Source organism: Microtus pennsylvanicus, chromosome 19 (assembly GCF_037038515.1).
Source record: "Microtus pennsylvanicus isolate mMicPen1 chromosome 19, mMicPen1.hap1, whole genome shotgun sequence".
Classification (NCBI taxonomy): domain Eukaryota; kingdom Metazoa; phylum Chordata; class Mammalia; order Rodentia; family Cricetidae; genus Microtus; species Microtus pennsylvanicus.
The window spans coordinates 26,471,425-26,492,098 of NC_134597.1; the positions used below are offsets into that span (position 1 = coordinate 26,471,425).

Genomic DNA, 20,674 nt, shown 5'->3' on the forward strand with positions numbered 1-20,674 from the left:
TGAAAAAAAGCTTTTATTTAAGAGCGTAACTCACAATGTATAAAACATACCACAAGCAGCTTTGCTAGGATCTGTCACTCTCAATGGCATTGCAGTCATGATGGTGGCTTGAATACCTACAATGTATGAATATGTGGACCAGAGAACTTCATCTGTTTCTGCAATTTTCTCTAACTACAGAAACCATGGGAATCTGCCCTATTTTTCACATGAATTAAGAAACCTATACAAAATTCGCAAATGTCAAAGGAACAAAGTGTCTCTATGCAGGCCTGGCTGGAGGAGCTTGGCTTTTTTTATGTATCGTGCTGAGTTTGCCAACTCACATTCATGGCCACAGTGAGTTACCCACTGACCTAAAAGCACTGACAACTGCTTCTAAAGTGCTGTAGCGAGAAAAATAACAATGGAGAGGCTTTTGTTTTAAATCCAGTAAACCAATTTAATACCTCCTCATTCCATAAAGATTATTTATTATTTTATTATCTCAGATTTTAGTGATTATATCCAAGCTACCCTGGCTTAACTCAGGGACAGATTTTACAAGACTTCATCTGGTAGTAAAAGTATATATATATATAACAGTTTCTCCCATATGTAGTACATCAGGTACACAATAACCTATTAGCACTGTTTCTACCCTTCTTCTAAGCTTTCCACAAAGAAACATAGGTAAAAATATCAACTGACAAAAAGCAAAGCAATCCTACCAGCAATTAACCATACAGAGGTGCCCAACACTTTCTGATGCTGCCGAAGATTTGCCGCACACCGGAAGTGAGGGGCTTTTAAAAAGTTGCTCATTTGATGAAAGCATGACCTTAAAATTTAATTAGTAACTCTCTCCCTAGGTGACAAGCCAGTAATATACTTTACTTTTTAATGGTAATTTATATTTTCATTATTCCCTTTCAATGTCCTCTTCTGCCCAGCTGGTACAATTCCCTTACTGTGTTAATTCTAGGTGGTTTCTTGCAAGGTATATGTCTATTGCTACTGAAATCCAGGAGTCTATAAAATGCAAGTTATATGTGCCACATGACCAGGCTGGTCTGAGCACTAAGCTTACACTTCGTTGAGCTCTCAAGGCCACCAGGGCTTTTACACCTCCCGTACATGCTGTGCCCAACCCCATATCCTTAAGAGAGCCAAGAAGAAAGTGGTTGGTTCAGTGCAAAGAATTAATTCCACTTCATTTTAAAAATTAAAAAGTTATACATGCATGACACCAGAACCCTCAAAGGGATCAAGTTTCCAAGATGGCCTGGGGAGATAGGGTCCTTCATCCTTAGAACCAATGAAATGCTGGCAAAAATGTATTTTCCTTAAGAATGTGCCAATAATCCACATCAAACAAATTATCCACCAAAACAATTTATCAAGAAAAAGTCTATTTTGTTTCCAGAAGACAGACATGTTCAAATCCATTCTCAAGCTATAGCAACCTGGACTGCACTGCACACAAATGATTCCCACACTCACATTATCATGATTTTTTTCTTATATTAAGAGCCATTTAGCTCAGCACTTTTATATTTTTTAACACCAAGTATGTTCAGAAATGCTTACACAGTATACTTTCACAACCACTGACAATACAAAAGAAAATGCCTTTACAAGTTTTGTGAAATGCCTAGTCCCAGACTGACTACCCTTCATGTATTCGTTGATCAAACTCACCTAAATAAAATGACAGGTCCTCTAGGAATATCAACAGTAAAGGAAAGAGGACTTTACAGAACTGGGAGACGTCATGCCGAGCTGAGTGACACGAAAGTGATTTCATGACTATTGGAATCTTGTTTACAATGAAGAATGTATGTCCTATGATGAAAATGGCTCAACGGATAAATTCTGGCTAGTTTTTAAAGAGCTGTCATGTCGCTCTTTTATTTCAGCAGGGGTATTACCTGGGATTGAAGTCAGGGTGTTTTGCATACCACCCTCCTTATTTAGGTCATTTTAACAAGTCAGTGATACAAATAACATTCCATCCTCCTAATGGCCGGAGAAACTGAAAGATTAAGAGTTTCATTACAGTCTGTGAAGGAAAGGCAAATGACGTCAGAACTGGTTCTCGAAGTGGCCTGTCTGAAGACTATGACTTGACATCAAGTCAGGCTCACTTCCTGGTAGAGAGAATGGTCTCCATACAGGTAAATGATTAAATTTTTAGAAACTTTTTTATGATGTAAAAATTATACAAGATTTAAACTTCAGTACATAGACAGTCCTTTTCATTTACACATCATGGACACAGACAAAAGAGGATGCATTGGAGCCCACGTTAACTGAAATATTTACTGTGGGGATTTTATCACTGATTGCTTCTCTAAATCATTCCATATTATGCCTATTCAACATCTCTACTTGAATGTTTTAAGAAGTACCACAAATAATGGCCAAACCAAACCCCTTATTAACTCAACCACCAATATCCTAATTGATAATCTACATAATCTTGCCCTACAAATAAACCTTTCTTTTTATTTATAAGACTAGACCTAGAAGCCTTTCTTTTATTCACTTTCAAAACCATAATCAAATCTGGTCTCTACCTTTGACATGCACAACCAAAATTGTTTTTGTCACTGCTAGCACCATAGTAATAGCCATGGCCATCCAAATACCTCCTCCTCTCCCCCGCAACCTCAATTCGATAGGGTTCTCATGTAGTCCACTGTAATCTCAAACTTGCTATGTAGTCAAGGATGATTTTCAATTCCTGATCCTCCTGGATTCACCTCCCAAGCGCCAGGCTAACTGGTGTGTGCCATCACGCCCAGCATGCCAACTCAATTATAAATTAATCTTTTGCCAAGTCTCTCTTGCTTCAACTTTTGCCCAAGGTAGTCGCCTGTCTGCTGATGTCATCAGGCTTCTTCTGTCCTTCCCATATGTGCGTACTAAACCCCTATCTCAGGAGTGACCCTGGCTTGTTTTCTTGTAACTAAAGGCCTGTTCCTTGCTATCCCATTATATATAGATCGTCCTTCTTCAAGCAACCCCAGGCTTACACTTGGCTGAGGGACTCCATATTCCCTGCTAAGTTACTATTTTCCACATCATCTATGCTGTTGTACACTATTTAACTGACTTTAAGCTCCACAAAAGTAGACATTTAGCTTACATGTATAAGGGCACAAACACCAGCACCTGACAAACATCAGTTGTGTAAAAGGATCCTATTTAAGACGTGCTGACCCCGCGACAAGGAAGGGGACAAGAAGATGTGTTTGAAATACAAATAGAGCAGAATTCAATGTTGCATTTCATTATTTCCCTACATTTGATCAAATGTCATATTCTAAATAAATCAAACAGTGGATCTTAAACACAGGAGAAAGGTCAGTTTGCAATTCCATGGATTCAATATAAAGATAACCTAAACAAATCGCTTTCACTGAACAGGGGTTCTGACAAGACGTTACACACCACTCTTAGGCCACTGTCTTGTATTCCTCCGGTCCCGATCCCTCTGCTATGTCTCAGTCCATTTGTAAGGACGAGCTAACTAGGCATATGCCTCCTGCCGTCCTAAATCCCACTAGTAAGCCCTACATATTTTTAGTTCCTGTTACCACCTTGAAGGAGAGATCGAATTGTAGTTGTAACTGCAGCAAAATGGGGCTTCACTGACAGCATATCCTTCAAAACCTCAAGGACCACCTCAAGCCAGGTATGCTGGCACACATGGGGAACCCCAGCACTCAAAGGAGTGGACAGGAGGATTAGAAGTTCAAAGTCATCCTTACATGCATAGTGAATTCAAGACAGAGAATGTTTCAAATATACAAAGAAGAGCTAAAACCCCAAAGACGATAAACAACAGCATCATGTCCAGGAGTGCACTCAAGTGTGCTATAAACAGTGTTTGGAAAGTTCAAAAGAGTGGCCTGCTGTTTGGTCTGAGGTAATGAAGATTACAGCACATTATATAATGTAAATTATGTAAAGGAGTTTTTGAGCACACATACACAAAACCCCACAACAAACAATAATATAACCACACAAACATACACAAAACAACATTTTTGGAGACAATGGCCTAGTTGCTTAGCCTCCTCACTTCTTAACTAGGACAAGCAACTTTAGTGCTAATTTGTTGGTTTTTAAACAAATATATGGGGAGCTACAGATGCAGAGAGAGAAGAGAAGGAAGTAATGACAAGAAATAGCCATACCCTCTCCTCCAGTCTGGCCAGCTGCTCTTTGTAAAATGCATCCTGCTTCCGTATCACTCGGTCTTTCTCTTCCAGCTGCCGAGCCTAAAAAAGACATGAGGAATATACTATATTGAGAAAAAGCAAAAGCAGCAAAGATGAAGCAAAACTCAGGCAGAAACTGTATTATAAACACATACAGAGCTGATGTTTATTGCAATCTATTAGGTCTCTGCCATTGAAAATTATTAATATGATGATGATTACTGCATTTATATGTAAAGAATGAAACTGCATTGTGTTTTTTTCTTACTGTAACAGCTGTGCCCTACTTTGTCCAAATGTATTTGGAAATATTCGAATACAGTGTACAGCAGACAGTCTTATTTAACTTCTCTTTCAAAGAGTAATTTTTAGGATTAAAAGTCTGCACAATGAAACTTTGATCTGATTCTTGGAATTAGATATATGCTTGCTAATCCCAAATAACCTATAAACTGCCTAAATAGCACATGCACATGAACCTTACATTTGAGAACTTTTAAATGATCAGTGCAACCTGTATATAGATGGACGTATTCATTTCATTTCCCCACCTGTATGTATATTCCATTTCCCTACCTGTATGTATTTGTATGTGCTCATTTGATTTCCTCACCTGTATGTATATTCCATTTCCCTACCTGTATGTATTTGTATGTGCTCATTTGATTTCCTCACCTGTATGTATATTCCATTTCCCTATCTGCATGTATTTTGCATGCACTCATTTCCTTTCCCTACACATGAAGAAGTAGCAGCTTAAAGGATGGAGACGCAATAATAATGGTTTACTCTTTATTTAAAAAATTTAAGTATAATAAAGTAATTTAAGATATTTAATTATAATATTAATTTATAAGATCTTATTTTACAAACTTTTTAAAAAGCATTTCAATCTTTGTACATGTTTCATATTCTTTTGCAAAGTTATCACGTGTTACCTGGCTCACTCTATAACAGTAACTGTTCAATTTTGTTTAGTTTACATAAATCCATTTGTTCATTTGTAGGTTTTGCTATTGTTACTTACTTTATCTTCAATATCCTGCAGCATGTTAAAAATAAACAGATATTTAGCAATATATACATAATACATATTACACATTAATATAATATTACATGTATAGTATATACATATATACTTTTCCCTTAAATCTGGTAGAAGATATTGAAAATACAAACCAAAATCATCATCATCATAATGTGGAAATAAAAGATGTGTGAATTTAGAACACATTTAGGTGTCACTGTGCTCTTAAAGGTTAAGCACGTTTCAAATGACATGTTGATGCGACTTGAAACGATATGGTGGATATTAAGAAACATACAGCACTAAAATCATATAAAAAACATTTATATTCAAGTAAATAATCTATATTTTCTTGGCAATACAGTTAAAAGTTTACTAGTCTTTTAGGATCACAAAGGAAAAAACATGGAAGGAATTTTTGACAAATAATGCTAAGTGGCAGAAAAGCATGTAACTATCATCCAAATACACGTTCTCAATCTTCCTATATGCTGTGACCCTTTCATATAGTTCTTCATGTGCAGTGACTCCTAATCACAAGATTATTTTCGTTGCTACTTCGCAACTGTAATTTCTAACTTATGAATCATAATTTAATTATCTGTGTTTTCCAATGGTCTTAGGTGACCCCTGTGAAAAGGTCATTTTACACGCATCCCCCAAAAGGGCCACAACCCACAGGATGAGAACTGATCTAAAGAGGAAAAAAAATAAAATTTAATATGCATGCTCAAAATATAAATTAATAAAATTGAAAATTGCTGGATTCATAAAAATATTCATATTACAAAAAATAACTAAAAAAAATCAAAATAGGTCAGTGACAAAGAGGACAAAACCTCTAAGATATAACTGTGAGAGTTAAGATCACCAATAGAGAAGGATCTTGGCTTAAATACTAAGCTTTATCCTTCTTAACAAAAGCCAAAAGTGACACACTATAGAGACTGGTGAGCAATAATAAGCAAATGAAAAATACAGTGGTGAATTCAAAGAACACAGATTAAAAAATAGTGTTGTATTATTCATCTGCCAAATTGACAAAATATAAGATTATAATCATCAATATTGGCGAGAACACAGGAAAGTGGGTTTTCATCTATATTGCTTGTCATATATATAAATAGCCTAAGCACTTTAAGTATTAATTTGACAACACAGAGTAATTCTGAAAATTGTTCACAACCACAAAAATGTGAAATTCCTCTATTTCAGTACTTTCTTAGCAATTCTGGCAACATGTAAATACAATCACGGCAGGGCTGCTAGGCTATAAAGAGAGAAACCACAATCAATCCAATACCTAAATAATATACACACTAAAAAATTAATACATGCACTAAAAAGTGTGGGGGACAGACTAGTAACAAATATATTATAAACACTTCTGAAACAGGAAAAAAAAGCCCAGATACTCCAGAAAATGCCCAGACAAAACGCAACATGGTAATAGTTTTAGGAATGTCTTGTATATTTTTATTTTTCATAATTAATAAAAGGATGTTTTGTAGCCAAGAGCCGAATTTGAGGAATTTTTCAGGTGGGATATCTGTCTTGTTATGAGAGGGGTGGTACATAATGTATACTGCTGTAGGATAATGCTCTTATACACTGCAAAAATTTGTCACTCATATTAGTTTAATAAACGCTGACTGGCCTGTAGCCAGCCAGAAAGTGTAGGTGGGACGAGCAGACTAAGAGAATTCTGGGAAGAGGAAAGGCAGAGAGTCAATCATCATCCAGAAACAGAGAAAGTAAGATGAGAATGACTTATTAAGAAAAGGTACCAAGTCACGTGGCCAAACATAGATGAGAATTATGGGTAAATCTAAGTTGTAAGAGGTAGTTAGTAATAAGCCTGAACAATAGGTCAAACAGTTTATAATTAATTTTAGACTCTTGTGTGTTTATTTGCGGCTGAATAGCTGTAGGACCAGGAGGACAGAAACTTCCATCTACAGTATATATTTATCAAAAACTCAGAGTTGTGTATTAAAAATAATTCATTTCACTATAAAAACTTTAAATTAAATATAAACTAAGCATATTTAAATTTATACAATATGCATTTGTATGTCAACTTGGAACAGCCTACCAAAAGCCTTGATGGACAAACTGCCTAGATCAGATTTACCTGTGAACATGTCTTGATCTTGATTATTAGTTGATGCAGGAGGCCCACTGTGAGCAGCACCATCTTATAACAGCCCTAGACAGATAGTGCTGGGATATGTAAGAAAGTTAGATTAGCATGAGCCTGTGGTTGAGCCAGCAAGCAGCCTTTGTCCATGGGTTCTGCTGTTCCTCCTTGTTCATGAGTTCACAGGTCAGAGGTAATGCTGCATCGTATAGCAAGCAGGCCTACCTTCAGCTTCTTACACTGACTTCCCTCAATAACAGGCTGTGTAAGATGATGAATCCTTTCTCCCCCTAAGTTGCTTTTGGTTATATTGTTATAACACAGCAACAAAAGGAACAGATAGAACAGATAGGTCCATGAATACTAATGTCAACTTACTGACAGCAACTTTACTTTAAAGCATTCAACTGTAGTAGATATTAAGACAAGATTTTAAAAGTTCATATGTATCTAAGAACAAAGGAAAAACAACAGAGTTTAAACAAGTAAAATAAGAACCAACAATAGAAGACTAATCTAAAAGATTTTGTCAAAAATAAATAAATTCAGAGATTTTGGCCTAGGCATATGATCAAACATTAGGAACCATTAAAAACTGACATTTTAGAAAATAACTTTTAAGTAGTCAAAAATAATAACTGTGTGTGTAGTGTTTGTGGGTAGGTATAGGTCAAAAGAGCAAGTGGGGGTAGTTCTTTAAATAGAAAATGATGGGGAGGAAAAGCAGAGGAGGAAGACTGAAAATAGAGTGTGCTATAAAGATGTGCACAGAAGGGTAAACAATGAGGGCAGTGTTTCTCATCTGGACCATTCCTTATTATCCACAATGAATAGTTCTTACTTCTATAACTGGAAAGAAACTTAAATATCAGTATAAATACATTTATCATGAACTATAAAAACATCAACTGATATAGAATTTTTTTATTTGCTTGTTTTTTGTTTTTTTTTTTTAAAAAAGAAAGGGTTTCTCTGTGTAACAGTCCTGGCTTTTCTGGAACTCCCTTTGTAGACCAGGTTGACATAAAACTCAGAGAGCTGCCTACCTCTGCCTCTGGAATGCTGAGATTGGAGGTGTGCCCTACTATGTCTGGAGTGCTGAGATTGGAGGTGTGCCCTACTATGTCTGGAGTGCTGAGATTGGAGGTGTGCCCTACTATGTCTGGAGTGCTGAGATTGGAGGTGTGCCCTACTATGTCTGGCCTCTACTACTGAATTTTAAAGAGAAAAGTATTAAGTAATATAGTACACAACTTCAAAACTTAACAACTTGAACATCAGAGAAATTACTTCCTAAACCCTTTTTCCTGCTTTTCCTTCCACTCGAGGAGTATTTCCCAACACAGTTATTGGGGAATTCCTTTGTTTCAATACCCTGCCTGCAGCAAGCAAGGTAGGCGCTTTGTTTATGAGCTATCCAACCAGCACGGAGATCTGATCTGGGCACCAGGAGATCCATCTCTGGGGTGAGTGAGATTCTGACCTGCGGCAGCAGCCTAGGACAAGGAACTACTTTCCTGCAGGGCCTATACTCCTGCATACTGCCTCTCTCTTCCTATCTCACCCAGCGTGCATCCAGAACCCTCCCCACTTCTGCCTCCCTGCCGTCTTTGGGCACATAACATCACCCAGCTCAGCCTGTCTGGGCGCTGGGATGGAATCCGGAGGGCAGCCGGCTGGGCGGGAATTCCTTTGTTTCAATAGCCTGTCTGCAGCAAGCAAGGTAGGCACTTTGTTTATGAGCTACCCAACCAGCATGGAGATCTGATCTCGGCACCAGGAGAGCCATCACTGGGGCACCTAAAGAGCCATCATGGGAGAGTGCCATCACTGGGAAGGTACATCAGTGGGCAAGGAGACCTGATCCTGTAAAAGAAGATCCTTAGGGGAGCATTCAGAGGAAGAGATGGGCAGGCGCCAATGCAAGAATTCACCCAACAATCTGAAAACCAACATGAAACCACCAGAACCCAGCGACCTCACAACAGGAGAACATGAACACCTTAATCAAGAAGAAGTAGGAAAAAAATGGACTTTATGAAAGTGATTGACGTCCTTAAACAGCATGTAAAAAATGCCCTTATAGAAATGGATGAGAAGTATAACAGAAAGTTTGAAGAATTGAATAAAGCAGTGAATGATACCCAACACAGTTATTAAAGTAAGAGTACCACAAATGGTTAATAGTTATCTGAAAAAGGGGGCAATGAGTATTTGCCATAAAGCTATTTTAAAAACACTAAGGAAATGCAGTACTACAGGTGTTTGTTGGGTCTATTATGAACACAGGAAGAGTGAACAAATTTCATTTTGAAGAGCTGCCTTCAACATAAATAACGGATGTGCAAAGATATAATGCTTGAAGAACTTTTAAAGCAACACACCAAATGTCAGAAACATATGCTGAAGACTTAAGAGGAAGCTATCGCCAAAGACCTGATAGCATCAAACTACCCGCAAACATCACAAATCGTCCCTCAACTGCAAACAGAATCAATAGCTTGAGATCCACTGGGGAGAATAACAAAGCAAGAAACATGGCCACAATACTTCAATGGCGCAGTGCTTTGAAACAGTTAATGGGATGCTGGGAGGAAAAGTCACACGATATGAATCCTGAAACTTAAATAAGCCGAGGATGTGTTGCTAAGCTAATGGCTGCTGAGGATGGAGAGTCACACTCAGCTTCAGAGAAAGCAGTAAACTGACTGCAAAGAAATAAAACTTCGGACACTGAATTGTTGTAAATGAACAAATAAAAACAAAGAGTATTAGAACATTATTTGCTGTTAAGGTGGGATCATTTCCTGAGGGAAAGATGAATATAAATTCTTTCCCCACCTCCATTTGCTATTCCTAGAAAAAAGAAACTACACTGATTGGTTTTCAGATTGTACTAGGTTTGGGACAACACGACAGGGCTTGAAAATGTGACAGAATACGCTAATGCAGATCATTATGGGAATCCAGTCTGCCATAATCAAGAGAATCAAATGAAATAAGAAAATCAAGCTTAATAAACCCCAAATATTTTGATGCTGTAACCAGCTGTTGGTCACTAGATTAAACATTATACACACTTACCTCTTTATAGACTTGTCTCTTTTCAGAACAAGTCTGAAGGTGCTTCACAACAAAACACACAATAATGTCAGTACAAGAGAACACAGGGACATGGGCGAGACACAGTGTGCTGATAAGAACTTTACCTTCCCACGTATGTTCTTCGGAAAATCTTCATAGCTCAAACTTTTTGGCATTGCTATGCCCTCTTAGCCATGGTATGGCTCAGGGGTGGCTCAAAACGATGGCACAGGGAACTCAGTGATGTCACAATGACTTGGTCATAGTATAGGCCAGTGAAAGCCCTAGAAATGCCAGGGCTGAGGTTGAAAGCTAGCATGGAAAGCAAAGCAGGTACCTGCTCAGTGTCTATAGATGATACCATGAACGCAGAAATTACTAGGGCTAAGAAAAGGCAACATTTTTAAAGAGTTCCCAACAAGCACATCCTATCACCACATTCTCTTCTATTCTGAATCTTCAACCCTTCGGAAATACAGACGAAATAAGCTGGGACAATCTGAGGCAGGCAGCATCATCTATCCTCAACGCTCATGTAAGAAGATAAGCAAATAAGAGCAAGAACAGAACTTTACTCCTTGTCAAAATTATGTATGAAGCATAATATATTATCAATGAAATTATATTGTCACATAAAAAGAAGAAAAAAACCATGAAAACATCAAAGCCTAAACATCAAGAATGCATTGTAAGCTACAGAACATGATCACTGAATAACAAGGTGCCAAAGTGATCATGTACTCAATTAGGTGAGCACTAAACTTGTTATAAATGGGAAATTACATAGGATTCACTGAGACTTTATTAACAGGCTTAATGGCTAATGTGCAGTGTTAACCTGACTACGGAGAAGCACACAGGTCACTAATAAAGCACACCTCTCTTATGTTTCTGTGTATCCATTTCCAAGAGAAGATTAAGTAGAGATTAAGTGACTGGCCTGAAGGTAGAGAGTGCCAACCCTCAGCTGTGGGCCCAGATTGAACACAAGGACATAGGAGGGAGCCAGTACAGGTACACATCCCTACTGTGATGGGTTGAAACCTCTAGGGTATGAATCAAAAACATATCTATCCTTTCCCTAAGTCCTTGCTATGGGGAGTCACACTGACAGAGGTGGCATGCAGTAACAAGGAATTATACTTAAAGCAGCATTTTCTAAACCTGACCCAAAGGTGACTTTCAAGATCTGCTCATCTCAGTGAACTGACATGGGGCTGGCCCCTGGTCACTGCTACACTTTTCAGTAACCACTAAGAGGCATAACTTTAAGCTACATGTTAAGTCCTAGCTTGCAATGTTCAACTCGACGGATGTCTACTATGGAATAACTGACTTGGCTGAAAACAGATGAAATTAAAACATACCCTTCTAACAGAAGGCCTTTTTAACTTTTCGTACAATATATTCTGGTCATATTCTTTCCTCTCCTCTAACTCCTCCAAGACCCATTCCCTGCCCAACCAATTTTATGTTCTCTTTCCCCCAAAAATAAAAAAAGCAAATAAGAGAAGCACAACAAAAATGTGGAATCTCATTTGTTTTAGTCAACTACTTCTGGGCATGGAACCTTCCCTGGATTATGGTTGATAGACCCCACGTCCCCTGAAAAAACTGATTTTCCTTATCCCACCACTATCAACTTCAAAAAATTCTTGGCTAGAGACTGAACTCCTAAGAGACTTCAATATCTGATTCCGAGAACTCAAACAAACCCCCAGGATTGGCTTGAGTCAGTTTCTTTTGCTTATCTGTCCTCACAGGGTCTCAAGAACCTATTCTCCACTTCTGTTTTTTTTTTGTACTAATCACATATTAGGAACTGTAAACACCCTCTGCTCCTTGTGCAGTTTATTCTCTGGGGGGAAAAAGCAGGCTTCTGTGAACCAACAATGAACAGAAGAGATGGACTGAGGCATGTATTTAGGACAGTGATGTTCACGTCACATGTGGTTAGTTCTCTCCTCAGTTTAGTTTCTAGATCATGGTATTTACAAAAGTATAAATTAAGCACTAATTGAAATCTTAATTATATAGACATTTTCTTAGTGTTTTTCCCCCCGGGAGGTGTTAGCCTGTAAATTCATATCTCATTCTTAATTTGATTTTATATTCAAAATTTACTGTTACTAATATTACAGTAATGAGAGACTCCTTTGATGAGGAGAAGGCCTGGATGTGCACCCTGGCCCTGCTAAGTCTCCAGCATCTGACCCTGAATCAAGCAGCACCAGTGCCCATTTCAGGTCATCCTTGAATGTTATTGCACATAAGTTTCTGTCACATTACATCTTTCATCTTTGCATCTGAAGATATGCACTTTGTATAGTCGTTCTTTTAAACTTTGTCTTCTTTTGCATGTGTTTTTTCACCTACTGCCCCTGTCCTTAGCTCTCAACTCTCTGGAGCAGGAACGAGGCGAGGCTTTGCTCCTCATCTATTGTCTCAATACTTCCCACAAAAGCAGTAGTCAGGATGGAGCGGCTGCGGCACTGAAAGGTATATGTGAAGCAAACAGAGTTATTGGGGAAGAACACTGAGACTGACTTCAAAACACCCAGCACACGCACTGCAGATCATGTGGGTCTGTTACTCAGGCTACAAGCTCAACAAGGCAGTGCCACACCTTACAACCAGGAAAGAAAGCAAATCTTCTAGTAGGAGGCCAAAGCAAAACCAATGCTCAGAGTGTGAAGGGTGTATCTACAAAGAATGCCATTCAACCACGTCTTGATCAACAATGCTGCAATGGGTGGGGCAAGTGGGGTTTTTATTAGTGAACATGTCCATTAACTGTGATATGCTAGATATGGGTTCTTTCTATTTTTAAACTCTGATTGTAATTTATATGTATGTGCATGCGTGTAAGTGTAAAGGGAGTGTTAGATGCTATGGACCAAGAGTTACAGGTGGTTTTGAGCCATGTGACATGAATTCTAGGAACCAAATGCTAGTCCTCTTCAATAGTCCTACTTTGTTGAGCCATCTCTCCAGCCGATAGATAATGGGTTATTAGTAAATAATGTCAAATATTTGAAAGTGAACTACAATATTATATGTAGTGTTAACAGGCTATGAGTCTCCAACAAGACCTGCAGCATTAGGAACAGTATGTCTTGTACTGGGTCACTGAAGGTTACTCGGGACCCTTCTGACAAGTGAACCAAGTGACTCACTGCTTTGGAAGCTGTCGTGTGCATCACAGTTTGTGCAGCAGCATCCCTGGCTCTGACCTATATAGCCCAAGAAGATCATGACCAAATCTGTCTCCAGCTGTGGCCAAATGCCCCCTATTGAGAATGGCTGTTCTAAAGATTGGTAGTCGTTTGAAGCCAATGATCAGCAGCTCTTTTCCCACTGGGAAACCTTTTCAGCAAAGAACAGAAAATTGGGACATCACTGATTTCACTAAATGGGTTCCATGAATAACCCTGTACCTGCCTGACAACATACTTTAGCTCAATAAGTATTCATGTGTATTGGAAAATTGGGCCAAAAACCGGTTGTATCATAACCTGACAGCAGGGCTCACCTGCAAAGACAGTACCCAAAACTGTTGAGTTCTATCCCAATCAGGGACTAAACTAGAGGTTTTGATCCATTATTTCTGAACTAGAAGAAGACACGAAAAGGAGATACAAAAGTAACCCGTACAATTCCAATTTCATGTAAAGGAAGACTCAAAGTCTCCATCACATACATGACTCTGAAGTCTGTGAACTCATGTTTGGCTCAGGTAGGACTTATATTCAGCTGATGTGACCTATATTCTGCTTGGGCACTGTTGTCTATGCCAGGCTCCCTGCTAAAAGTTCTGCATGTCACCTTTAAGAACAAAGCACAGTGTTCTTCCACTGTAACTTGCAAATTTCATGTTCCAGAATAACAGGAATTTCAACCTGGAGGCCAAAAGACAACCTCAAGAGTCCAGGCTGAAGCTCTCAACACCCATTTAAAACAAGAAACACCCATTTAAAACTACAGTCCCCAGTGTCTAAGAATTAAAGTGAAATTGCCTTATAGGGCTTCGGCGCTACCATGTCTAAAAGAAGCTCAGAAGCTGAAGGCAGAACCAAATTCTAGAAGACTAAATTTTTACAAAAGGGGGGGGGGTCTGTTGGATAGACAATCATTATGATGCTGAAAAGTGTTAAAGATCAAAATTATTTGAAAGAGGACTACATGGTACAGGACCGAGAAGCTAATGCACAAATGCACAGGCATGGAACAGCAAGGACACCTATTACCACATCCAGCCACAGCAGAGATCAATGCTATCAACCACTACCACTGCATGAAAAAGCAGGTGGTTCTTAACTAAATCATAGCTGAGGTGGCACTGAGAGTGAAGAAGCATGAAGCAGTTGGAGTTGTGTAAATTAGGGCACAATTATATTTAAGTGTATGTATTTTCTTATTCTATGGTGGAGAATAAATGTCTGTTTCCAGGCATTTGTATATAATCTTGTTTCATCCTGAACATTACAATGCTCAGATGCTCTGAAAGAGAAGTTAAACTGCACTATCTAGGCCAAGGCATTCAGTGTGACTGATCTGACAAATAAATTGGACAACAACACAGACAATTACTGTAAGACTACTGAATTCCTTTTCTCTGGATGAACTTGAATTTGTTCCATTTAAATTTAGATTTAATGTTCACACCATTGAGAACAATTGGCTAATCAACTTCTCTTGCAATATGTTTCACAGACAGAGCTGGGGAAACACACACACATACCAGGGTCACCTAGGTCATTTTATAGGCAGAGTCTACAAACTCCTTGTTGGCTAAGGAATGCAGAAAGTCACAAAGTAAGTTGGTTCTGGGACTTCTATCTCTCATGAGCAGTTTTTCTATTTCCTGCCACTCTGTGCTGGTTTAAGGCTAAAGGAAGCGCATGTAAAAACGACTCACGAGTACAGAGGTTATTCTGGCACTTCTCAGCACAAACAGGACTAGAAAGCTTTTCTGCAGTAGTTGATACAGACCGTTTCAGCAGTATTTTCAAAATAATCTCCACCTTGTATCAGTTCAAGTCTCAGGGAAAATTAAAATACAGGACAGGGGATGACGGAAACCATCTGGGACAGAAGAGTGAGCAATAGCAGGCTGAGCAACTCAGGCCATGGAGCAGGTCCGATGCCAGAACAGAAGGAGGGATAGAGGAGATTCCACCAGCTCCGAAGAGACCCTGTCCAGCTGCTGCCCTGATAGCCATGGCTGTCACATACTCTGAACTGTTCAGACAGAAGGGACACCAGCAAACTAAGCTCTGTGTTTGTAGCTATTCCTTCAGATGGCTTCACTTGTGCACAGGACAGGCCGGGCAAATCTAGTACAAGACCAGTGGAATGCAATGTGAACCAGAGGGTCTATGCAGCAGAGAAGAAACAAAACAGGTATGTGATAAGTTAAGCTACAATTCCTTCCTGGCTGCTAACTCGTTAGTCTGTTTTCCTATTTGTGAAAGTCAATAGGCTAAATACATTTTAGATCCCCCCCTCTCTAACATTCACATTTTCACATTTACCACAATATGCATCTTGAATCTACAATACGACTAAGCCAGAGGAAACTCAACAAACAAACGAGGCTGTTCTGTTACCAAATTGCTAGGACTTGACAAGCAAACATCAAAGAACATTTGTAAACAGCCATGTAGCTGAGACACCTGGTTGCCAGGGGCAGAACATTGTGTGGATGCAGAATACTCCCTCTCTGTGGACTTGGCACTGGGAGTGGGTCTGCAGCTGCTAGAACAGGGACTTTGCAAAATTCACAGGGCTGCTTCCCCAGTTTGTCACAATCTGGATAAGTAAAATCGGGACAATTAGGCGGGAGGAGACCACTTTTCTAAGGCAAGTTCAACTCTCGGCTGCCAAACAGCTCTGGCTCTTTTTGGAGGTGGGTACAGAAGGGTACTGCTAACTCAACCCCCAGGGGAGGAAGAGAAAGAATGAATGTGACTCTCAGGAATGCTCCCTGAGGAAGCCTAGGTTAGAGTCACCCATCAGCTCTACCCAGGGTCTGATGCACTCCCAACACACTCTCACAGAGAAGGCCTCTTCCCAGTGACAGCAGCATTTGCAACCAAGACCCATTTCAAAATCTACTGGTCTGATGACGGTAGGAGAGCTGGCAATGAGGGGCTCTGAAAAACAGCCATGAGCCAAAGAAATTTTCCCCTTACATGCTGATTTTAAAACTAAGATACAGGGCGGTGGTAGCACATGCCTTTAATCCCAGCACTCACAAGACAGAGGCTGGCAGATCTCTAAGTTCAAGTCCAGTCTGGTTTAGAGTGAGTTCCAAGATGTACAGTGCTACACAGAAAAACCCTGTCTTGAAAAATAAAACAAAACAAAACTAAAATGTAACTCTGCTACAGAGAATGTGATGAAGAAAGAGCTGGAGAGATGGCCCAGTGGTTAAGAGCACTTGCTGCTCTCACAGAGGACCTGGGTCTGCTTCCCAGCATCTACATGATCGTTCACAGCCATCTATAACCCTGTTTCAGGGGATCCAATACCTTTTCCTGATCTCCACAGGACAGTAGGCATACACATGATGCACGCACACACATACACACACAAAGACAAAATATGAATACTTTTAAAATTTAAGAATGGAATTTGGAAAAATCTCTAGGTGATAAAAATTATTTTTAAAATGTTCTTCAATAAAGAAAGCAACCACTTTTAATCAAAGTATCAGAGTACTTAGGCCGTCACAGTATTGACGTTTTTCCAACCTAATAATAAATAAATAAGGAGAAGTTCTTTAAAATCTTTAGCTTTTTTACAAAGCCATCAGTTTATTTGGCCAAAGAAATAGGGAGGAAATAAGAACATGGAAAAAAAAATCTAGACCTCAGGCTTGAAACAAAGTGAAATCTTTAAAAAGAGGGACAGAAAGATAGGCGGGATGAATTCAAAGTATAATCACTCAGAAAACAAAAGACACACAAACAGGGCAGATAGAAGCCACTTCAGTCCTGGAGCAAGATGGGTGAGGAGGGCCAAAAGACAGGTAACCTGTCCCCTGGAGAAGCCAAGCTGCAGTGTAGAGATCCCAATGGGGAAGTAACAGTTCTCTGTTTGGACTCACTACTTTAGCATGGCTCTAGTCTACTAGACATTGGGTCAGAGAACTGGTTCAACCATACTTTTAGCTCATGATAGGTTTGTTCAAATTCAAGCTCACACGCTCATGCTCTCTCTTTCTCTCTCTCTCTCTCCTCCCTCCCCCAATCCCATTTAAATTTAACTTTTAATTTTAAAGACATCATATGGTACGGTGAAAAAATTAAAATCAAATCATATCAGTGTAGGACACCCGTTACAGCAGTGATCAGGTCTTACTAGAATAAACATATCACAGAATTTAAATTACATCGTAATTAGGCTAAACAATGTCTTATACAGAGCAGAGAATGGTTACTGTAAAGAGGATGGACCTCTTTTATGTGCCTTAAGACCTTTAACCTTGCTTGCTACTTCCCAGGCCGCTAACACTATGGGGTGTGTGACACACAAAGCAATCCCACGGTGGTTGTTCTATCTCTGGGAATCTTTATGTGTAGTCCTTAGCTTTGTTCTCACGCTCACCAACACTCTGGTGTGGAAGGATTATCTTAAAATCTAGAATCCTCTATCACACTGTATGTACTTTAAACTACAGCTGTGCTGCCCATAGACTCGGGAATGGCAACTTATATTTTCAACAACTTTGGCACTTGTAAAGTCCTGCTAGACACTTATAGGAACCGTGTCCAGTTCCCAGCACCCATGTCAGAAAACTAACAACTGCCTATAACTCAAGTTCCAGGGGATAAAACTCCCCTGACCTTTGAAAGCACCTGCATTCACATGCAACTGTACATAATAAATATTAAAAATAGACCTACAGCAACTAATCTCCCAGGAAAGATTCAATGTGAAAGAAACAGGACAATTCATACACATATACTTATCAACTTATATTTGTAATATATTTTACTATCGTAACAACCCAAAGTAACATAAGCACACAAGAAAGATTGAATATGAAATGATGTGATGTAAGCATCACAATGTTTACACACAGATTTTTATTTCTTGACTTATTTTATACACATATTCATTCAAGCACTCAAGGAAACAATTGCAGACAAGAGCCATGCAGGAAATCCACGACTAAAGAAACCATTTAAAAGTGAGCGCAGACTCTATGACTCTTCCTACTAAAGCTCCCCAGGCAGAACCTTCTCTAGGTTTGGATCCAACAATAACGAGCAACCTCACGACTTTGATTAGGTTTTGCCTGCTGGGAAGTGGGAATATTATTAACTGCCTGACAGGAGTATCCTGTTGGCTTTATGGTTCTAGCTATCATCTTAATTATAGATTGCCATTTGTGAGTGTGATTCTCATTAACCCATCATTTGATCACATGCGTGTGAGCGCCTAACATCTGCACAGCCAGGCACCAAGCGTTCAGACTACAACCCAGAAGAAAGTGACCCCCACCCTTGGGCTTCTAAAGCAAATGTATGTAAAACGATGATACTAATGACAGATGGGAGTGACATTTCATGCATATTTCTGTTATTAAACACACTCATACAAGCTATATGCTCAGTGATGGAGCACTGGTATGGCTTGGGCAAAAATATTCATAAATATTGATAAAGCATTACATATGTCTTAGACACATGAGATTATGGCCTTGGGGTATAAAAGATTGTGTAGCTAATCATACTTGATATACAATATGCATTATATTGTTTCATATTTTAAAGCTGAAATACTAAACAATACCTACAGACATTAGCAATTCTCAACCTTCCTAATGCCGCAATCCTTTAATATAGTTCCTCGTGTTGTGGTGACCCCAACCGTAAAATTATTGTTATTGCTACTTCTTAACTGTAATTTTGCTACTGAGCAGTGTCTCAGTTCCTAAGACAAAAATATGTGAGTAAGAAAAGACCCAAATAAAATTTCTAATACAATACATATCAACCAGTTGAGCCCCCATAATAGACAGACAGACAGATAGATAGTTGGATATAGACAGCGAGAGAGACAAAGACAGAGAGGAAGAGAGAAAGAGGGACAGGGAGAGAGAACATTAACACTATTTGCCTCGGTCGGTGATCACCTTTAGCACTCTAAGACAGAGCTTCTTTCCAAGGCAGAATGGACAAAGACAAACTCGCACTCTTTCTGAAAATGAAGGCTATGTATGCACAGCACAAAGAATCCACAGACTGTGCTTCAAATAGGATGTTAAGAGTTTGCAAAAAGTTCTGCCCTGGTCCTTTAGAAAATTTAGAATATTAGCCAGCAACTCAAGTTTTTAAATGTTGAATGTTATGTGATCTCTGCCATAGTCACCTTGTGCAGAATATTCTAAGCTACAGTAAAGAATTTGTGCTTTCTCCATCTGAACTAAAAAGACAGCCTATTTGCTTTGAAAAATGGCTAGTACCTGCCTTAATCTAAAATCTGAAAACAAACCAAGTAAAGATATTTACAAACTAACACCTCCTCCACTGCTCTTCTCTAAGAAGAGCATAAATGATCTCTTGTAATCTTAGCACAAAAAATTCATAAAACTCTAAAGATAGGCTTCTATTTTACTACTAATGACATAGGAGATTATTGAAAGCAGACACTGTTCCCCTGCAGTGTGACAAGCCTGGTTTAAGCACTGGAGGAATTCCTTCCCAAGGCCCTCTCCCTCTCTGTTTCCTTTTTTCTTTTTCTCTGGTGTGAGATGAATAAGGCAGTAATGATGACATGATCAAGGACGAGCTGACTACTGGCTGGGAAATTTGCAAAAGACTGCCTAGCTGGTCTTAGCAACAAGCTATCCTTTGTCCTGGTGGAGCTTTCTTTCACCTGAGATCATCCGCATCTTCAAGAGATGAAATATAACATAAAACCATTCACTGATCTATTGTCCATATGATTCCTACAATCGTTGGATGCAGGACTTCTCCCAGTGCAGTTGTAGAATGGCCTGGCTACCTCTATTCAGCTCTAAGCAAGCACACAGACACTCTATGAGCAGCTGACACAATTTAGCACAATCTATAAAGGACTCTAGAGCATTCTGAACATGTTTTCTTTATCACCAAAGAAACAAATTATATACTTTATACATGTTAAAAGGCTAAACGCTAAAATAATTGACCCATCTGAAGAACAAAACAAACTTAATATACC

General features: G+C 39.1%; 1 protein-coding gene across 2 annotated transcripts in view; it reads right to left on the reverse strand.

The window, feature by feature from the left end:
• The window catches only part of Chchd3 (coiled-coil-helix-coiled-coil-helix domain containing 3), a 248,406-nt gene that overhangs the window by 85,802 nt on the left and 141,930 nt on the right, over window positions 1–20,674 (reverse strand). For both annotated transcript variants that reach the window (XM_075953625.1, XM_075953624.1), the window contains exon 5: window positions 4,185–4,268. In XM_075953625.1, the coding sequence (XP_075809740.1) occupies window positions 4,185–4,268 (84 nt within the window). The remainder of the gene's footprint in view (window positions 1–4,184; window positions 4,269–20,674) is intronic.